Here is a 7,263-nt window from a genome sequence, read left to right as displayed (position 1 = left end):
ACACTGATGGCAGAGTTACATGGGGCGGTGGGGATACTACAACATCCGCCCAAGAAAATTGTTTTGTATATACAAAAAAAAAATATTTGTAAACAAGTTTTATATTATTGTATCCCTTGCTAAAGGGACTGTATCATGTTTTTAATGTTTGGGATAAAATAACTACATAAAATATAGTATCTTTTTTGGTTGTTACAACAACTATAGAAATAATAAATTGCGGAATAACATTAATGATCAAGTTGTAAACGATTTTTTAGTCACTTTTATTGAGAAATGTGTGTTTTTACAAGTTCTTGGTGACATATAATTGAAAGATTTCAAAACATGACAACTAAGCAAATTTAATTGTAACTTTTGCTTTATATATATATATATATATATATATATATATATATATATATATATATATATATATATATATATATATATATATATATATATATATATATATATATATGACTTCAAATATTAAGAAACTATTTGCATTTATTATTTTGAATCTTAAAAATATTTGTAACCCCTATCAAAGTTCCTAGCTCAGCCACTACTATATACACAAGTTATACACAAATTCTAATGTTTAGAGTCCACACTATTACAATCCATGTATCATATTCATTCATTGGTACATGAAAGTCAAACCCAAACTTTGAGAAGCGACAAAAATTCACACTAGTCCTAGTTGATGCACATGCACTTTATCAATAGACACAAGCTTTCTCTGCTACAATGGATGTATCCATTCGTTACTTTCCAACCAAAACTTAACCATTAAGTTTGATCTTTGTATAAATTCATGATTTCGGTTCTTGCAGAGATACTTTTAGAACACATAACGTTACTTTGCGAAATTTCTATCTCAAAGAACATAATATGAAAGCAATGTATTTTGTGTTCGATCTTGGATTTTACCTGAAGTTGAGTTTGTGTTTTCCTTGGATTGTCCCAAATCTTATTTTATGATGTTCCATGCATTACAATCGATATTACATATTTTATAAAGTGTTCTAATTTTTTTTTATAAAGTGATTTGATAGCCTTTGAAATTATCTAGGTTACTTTTGATAATGTGGTGTTATTTTTCTAACAAGATAGGGACATACTTTGATGCATTTTGGATTTTTGACAAATACTAAAGCATGTTTTTCTTTCATCACTCAAACTTTTGACTAAATTACAATAATCGTAACCATGCCCATTAGATATTTATCAATATTGCAGTTCCCATTTAAAAGATTCCATCAAGCCTTTTTCCTCTCACCACCACAGTAAACCATCAAATTATTTTCTCACGCATATATTTATTTCTTCGTAACGTAACTTTCTATAAACATCTCTATAAAGTATCTTTTAATTACTACAAGCCTCAAATTTATCACTTTCTCTTTTTAAAATGACTATTGATTTTGGCTTTATCAAAATAATCTAATGTTTGGCTTATACTTTTCTACCAATATACCTGAAACACAAATGTCTTCATCCCCGTCATCATAAATAGTCACAGAAAGCTTATCCAGACCCATCCAGTATGATAAACACAAACACAAACACAAACACAGGAGATTCTAAGTTGCCATAAGCCAAAATCTTGCTTAAACTTCAGATAGATCAAAAAGTTTGGGTCAAAACCAAACATGGGTTTCTATACATTCCACAAATCATACCATGGATAGTCGATGCAGAAACAAAAGTAAGTGAAAATAAAAAAAGGTTGTCATTTACCCAAGTGTGTCAAGATCCTAGTAATCAAAACTTCTTTTTTTCCAGCAACAGTCAGCTTGTTAGCTGTTAGGTAGCTCTTCAGCTCCTGTACAGTCAAATCCTTCAACTACATTCACCACAAGTACACAACAAATGTTTAATAAAAATATTACTTCTCAAAAAACATAAAAGGAAGAGCAGAAAACTTTAAAATTTTACCTTTCCATCATCTGCAAGTTTAGACCAGTCATAATATGCAGCCTTGCTAACTGCTGCCTCTTCAGTTTTCCTTTTCTTTGCTCCCTTAGCATTACCTGCCTTTTCCTCTTCTTCATCATAATTCTCTCCATACACACATATCTTGAATTCTTCCATTGCTTTAGCAATCCCTGGCCTTCAATCACACATAAACACACATACATAACATTGAAAAAAAAACAAGAAATGTTTGTTGTAAAAATATCAAAAAAAAAATTGAGTACCTAGACATGCCTTCTTCATCTGGAAGAGTTTCATCATGAATTTCAGGCATCTCATCTTCATCAAGGGCCAGAGCCTGTACTACTGCATAGTGGCTCTGTAGTGCTGCACAAATTTTTTCATAGATTTTAACAAACAATGTCACACTGTGTGTGTAAATTATGAGAGGGGTATACGTATACCAGGATTGGAAAATTGACAAACAGAGAAGTCTCTTAAATCCACACGTTTCACCAAAGCAGTTGCCTTTTCTATTTGTTCATCATTGGCCAATGGCATCATGCCAGAAGTGTCTGAATGAAGCTGCAACACACCAATGCTCTAAATTAAATGATGTGCTATACTTTTATCATTATATAAATATTTAAAAGAGTTTAATAAACCATCTTGCCTCTTCAATAGGTCTTATGTCATCAGAATATGGAAGGTATATCATGTGCATTCCTGGTGGCTCAATCTGACCACCACCATAAGTAACTTCTTCCTGTGCTTCAAAAAAAAAAAAAATAATCATGAATTATTAAATGAAAATTAAGGTAGGTGGATGGATATATGTTACCTGTGCAACCAGAGCAACTAATTGAGGACGTGATGAGCTTCCAAAAAATGCAACTGCAAAACTGAACACATAGAAAGAACAAGAAAACGTAAACTGAATCCTAAAAAGGACAAAATTACCCTTGCTAGTTCTATGGTAAACCAGTACTAACCGTTTGAGACGTATCATGGATCTGTGAAGAGCAATGAAAATGCAAGTGCTTCCTATCACTTCCTGCATATTATAGTTATGAGGTATCCAAATGACATTAAAAAGGTATTATTATTCTTTTTATGTATGGATTAAGATTTAAGAACCTCATCACTAGGAAAGACAAATGTTGATGGCTTCAAGTTGTGATAATCCTTCAAGCAACTTAATGGCTTAAAACCTAAAAGCCTTAAGCTTCCTGTTGAAACTTTCTTGATTTCTGAAAGCTCTTCTATTGTAAACTTGATGTCCTCATTTTTGTAGGTTTGAAAACGTTTTGGAGGCTCTTGAATTATTGATCCAGTGTCAGCACAGATGAATGACCTTTCAGCCTTTAATGGAAGATTAGTGACAGAATCAAGCCATGTAATAGTCCCTGCAACAACAAATACAGAGAATCAGTCCTAAAAATTGTAACTTTAAAAATAATAGAATAAGAAAATCTAATTGCTGACCTGGAACAGTGGGACGAATCAGGGCATATGTATTCAGTTCAATGGATAAGCCACCTGCAACTGTAAATATGATCCTTCGAACCCTTCGCTTCTTAAACATACGTTTTCTTAATTGTTTATTCAAGTCTTCAAATCTGGAATCGAATAAAAGATAACAATTTGTACAAAATCACTATCATATTAATCTGAGCATGATATTTGGAAGATCATCATTCATCAATATTCAATATCATACATACCTTTCTCCAGCCAATGGCATGAACTGAACTAGTTCATCGCCCTCCAATCCAATCAAATCCTGTTAAAAAGATTCATGTGATGATGTGTAATTAACTAAAAGATTCATAATTTAATGCATAAATTCATTAACATCAACATACAGCATAAAAAGTTGAGACGTTGAATTCTTCATTTGGACTACTTAATGGAAGAAGTTCAATTGAGATGCCAAGGTCTTGTGCATCCTGCAACAGTTCAAAAAAAGAATCTTGTAAATTCTTATTGTAATGGTTTTAGTATTATTTTTTTAAGATATTTACATTAAATTATAGCATTTACCTTAGCTCTTTGCAATGTTGTTCTAGCCATGTCTAGTTTTGTAACTCCCTTGATATTTCCAAAAGGGTCATCTTCATTTGTAAGCAATAAGATGCGCTTATCAGCTGTTTTGGCAGATCTGCAGAATTTACAACATTGTTATACCCTCAAAGGGGTAAAGCAGTAATTTCCTAAGAAAGGGGTAAAAATGACGAAACTCCTACCCTTTACGCAGCAATGCTTGTGCAACCCAGAGTGCATTGTACAAAGAATTATCTCTAGATCCAGGAACAATACCAAATTCACTACCAATAACTTTACTGAAGGATTCTGCATTCATAAAACAGACATAAGATAAACAAGAAAAGTCTATTTTGTTTCATCAAATGCAATCAGATTTTTAAAAAGGTTATATTTGTATGCTGACACCATGATGTACCTTCTACACGATCAAACTCTTTTATAAACCGTGCTGTGAGGTTGTCCAATTGTTCTCTTTCAGGAACATTAAATACATAAACACCATTAAGATCTTGCAGGTTTTTCTTTTCTTTCTGTCAAAGTGTCAATGACACCCATTGAAATACATTAACACAAATTAGTTCTAGCAATAAAGATTAAGTAATCAAGTTGGTGACTGTGTACCAAAAATCATAAAAATATCTCAGTTAAGTGAGTAGTTTTCTTACAGTATTGAAGAAGCATATTGCAATTTCATCATATGGCCTATTGATGATCTGAACCTTGATAGACTGTGCAACAGAACTCACAGCAACATGAAAATGAGATGTGTTCTCTTCATCTTCCTGTAAAGCATTACATCAACAAAACATTTATTCTCTTGCGAATTTAAAAGGCAAAAAACATTTGGATTCAGTAAACAAATTAAGAGGCATGGTAATTCTTAAGAATGATGAAAAACATGTAACAATTGTGTGTATAAGATATTTACAAACCCCAGGACAAGTGATGCTGAACATTTTTGGAGAAGCATCCACCAAGAACACCACCAGTTCCTTGCTCGATTGTCTTTCCTAGTGTCCAGAATGGTTACAGCAAAAACAATATGTTAATAAGACAAAAAAATCAAAAGGTAAATTCAAACTAGATACTTATGAAGATACAAATAAAACAACAGGTACAAGCAATAGCATACTGAGAACCGAGTTGGGGAAGAGAACCTGATAGAGATCATTTTCGGGGTCGTCTTCTTCATCTCGGAAAACGTCATCAGGATCCACATCCATTAAGCCTGACAAAACTGTTCAACCACTTGCGGGCGCTTGACTGACAGAGCGTGTTAAACACTGTTATCAGAAACTTCGAATTTATCATAAGGGTTAAATACTTAATAGTAGGATTCCAAAATTTCCAAAGCTTGAGAAAACAAGGTTTGAAAAACAATTAACATGGATTCCGATGCTAGCGTTAGTGTGATCATTCTACCGCAGTACAAATTTACACTTGAAAACAACCCATTCGATTTTTCGAAAACATAGTTTTCCTCTTTTTGGCGAAGGATGGACTATTGAGTATAATTTTCAAAACAAACAACAAAGCAACGCCTATGTGAGAGGGAGAAGTGGAGGAAGCAGTGAGATTTTACCGGCGGTGGATGAGATAATCTGGCAGCAGTTCAAAGAAGGGTTTTGGCGCTGCGCCTCTGAAGCAATTTGGGGGTTTAATCTTTAATGTGCATAAAAGCGACGAAACTATTTGTACACAAAGGAAGTTGGAACATGGGGGGAAATGTTTTCTCCTTCTCTTGGAAGTCTCAATACAAAGGTATTATTACAGTTAAAAGGTTGGTTCGCTTATTCATAAAAAGGGAGAATGCCTTGAAAGGGTAAAGAATTTTTGATTTTGTTCATATTTAGTCACTAAATTTTTTTACGTCATCTTTTTGCCACTGAACTATTTAAACTGTTTACATTTTACCCTTATGTAACCGGTCATAAGGGTAAAATGTAAACAATTTAAATAATTCAGTGGCAAAAAGATGATGAAAAAAAGTTTAGTGACTAAATGTGAACATTTTACCCTTATGACCAGTTACATAAAGGTAAAATGTAAACAGTTTAAATAGTTCAGTGGCAAAAAGATGACGTAAAAAAGTTTAGTGACTAAATGTGAACAAAATCGAAAGTTCGTTTCTCTCTAAAAAAGTTCAATGACTAAATGTAAACAAACTTCCTCTTGTATTATGTTTTAGAAAATTATTTATTTTTATTAAATTGTAGCAATATTTGTTGATTAAGAAAACTATGGAAAAAAAAAAAAACAAAACCCCGAAAAATATATTAAAAAAAACGAAAAACCGAAAACGAAATAAAAAACCAATGGTTTGGTATTTTCCAAAATAAAAAATCATAATTTTCCAATCTGATTTTTGTTTTACAAAAATTCAACTTTCGGATTTCCATATCTAAATCTCTCCCCCTTTTTATAATCGAAAAATGATTATAAAACCAAAAAGGGAATAAGAAAGCGTTCAATTCGGAATTTTTCTATCCAAAACTCTCCCTTGTGACATGACAGAGAGAGACATATAAATACCTCTATATAAGATGGGTTCATACCACATGTAGATGTGTGCTTGAGAGATGTAACATTGAGAGTGTTAGTGTGTGTTAATTATGTAGATTTAGATCTAGATCTTTTTTTGTAAATACCTTTCATAATCGAATGCATCTCTTAAACACCCAAATCACCGTGTTCTTTGTGGGTTTTTTATTCCACATGTCAAACCAATAGTCATAATTCACATCAGTAAGAATGGTTCGTTTTTTTGTAAAACCAAAATCAGCTCGAAAATTTTGATTTTTTTTTTTGGAAAATGCCAAACCATTGGTTTTTTATTTCAGTTTCAGTTTTTTGTTTTTTTTAATATATTTTCGGGTTTTGTTTTTTTATTTTATAGATTTCTTCATCAATAAATGTTGCTAGAATTTAACAAAAATAAATAATTTGCTAAAACATAATACCCAAGGAAGTTTGTTCACATTTAGTCATTAAACTTTTATAGATGGAAACGAACTTTCGATTTTGTTCACATTTAGTCACTAAACTTTTTTTCATTATCTATTTGTCACTGAATTGTTGAAACTTTTCACATTTTACCCTTCTGACCGGTAAGGGTAAAATGTGAACAATTTCAATACTTCAGTTGCAAATAGATAACGAAAAAAAAAATTATTGACCAAATGTGAACAAAGACGAAAGTTTGTTACCATTTCAAGTCATTATCCCTCATAAAAATGACGAAACTATACCATAATTTTACGTATTTTAAATACACTCGCGAACTCTTGTGTTTGCTGTTTTGCTGATTGTGACATA

At 32.0% G+C, this 7,263-nt stretch overlaps 1 protein-coding gene across 2 annotated transcripts; it reads right to left on the bottom strand.

Moving 5' to 3' along the window:
- Positions 1-1,573: 1,573 nt before the first annotated feature.
- Positions 1,574-5,687, bottom strand: KU70 (ATP-dependent DNA helicase 2 subunit Ku70-like protein). 2 transcript variants are annotated; one of them, XM_079029692.1, is made up of 18 exons: positions 5,531-5,687; positions 5,106-5,211; positions 4,881-4,958; positions 4,614-4,730; positions 4,364-4,478; positions 4,149-4,254; positions 3,946-4,063; positions 3,768-3,851; positions 3,627-3,685; positions 3,388-3,521; positions 3,040-3,308; positions 2,895-2,956; positions 2,744-2,804; positions 2,576-2,668; positions 2,367-2,487; positions 2,187-2,289; positions 1,924-2,098; positions 1,574-1,831 (listed from the first exon to the last, which is right to left on the bottom strand). In XM_079029692.1, exons 2-18 carry the CDS (start codon positions 5,169-5,171, stop codon positions 1,718-1,720), a joined length of 1,875 nt encoding a protein of 624 aa, XP_078885818.1. In that variant the 5' UTR covers positions 5,172-5,211; positions 5,531-5,687; the 3' UTR covers positions 1,574-1,717. The 2 variants fall into 2 exon arrangements, with proteins under 2 accessions (XP_078885818.1, XP_078885817.1); XM_079029691.1 differs by having other exon boundaries at positions 5,106-5,231; positions 5,531-5,685.
- Positions 5,688-7,263: the final 1,576 nt, after the last annotated feature.

The sequence above is a fragment of the Lactuca serriola genome, chromosome 3 (genome assembly GCF_051521515.1).
Source record: "Lactuca serriola cultivar US96UC23 chromosome 3, Lser_US96UC23_V15, whole genome shotgun sequence".
Classification (NCBI taxonomy): Eukaryota; Viridiplantae; Streptophyta; class Magnoliopsida; order Asterales; family Asteraceae; genus Lactuca; species Lactuca serriola.
Note: the sequence above shows the minus strand (reverse complement) of the source record. Positions and strands in the feature narration are given on the sequence as shown.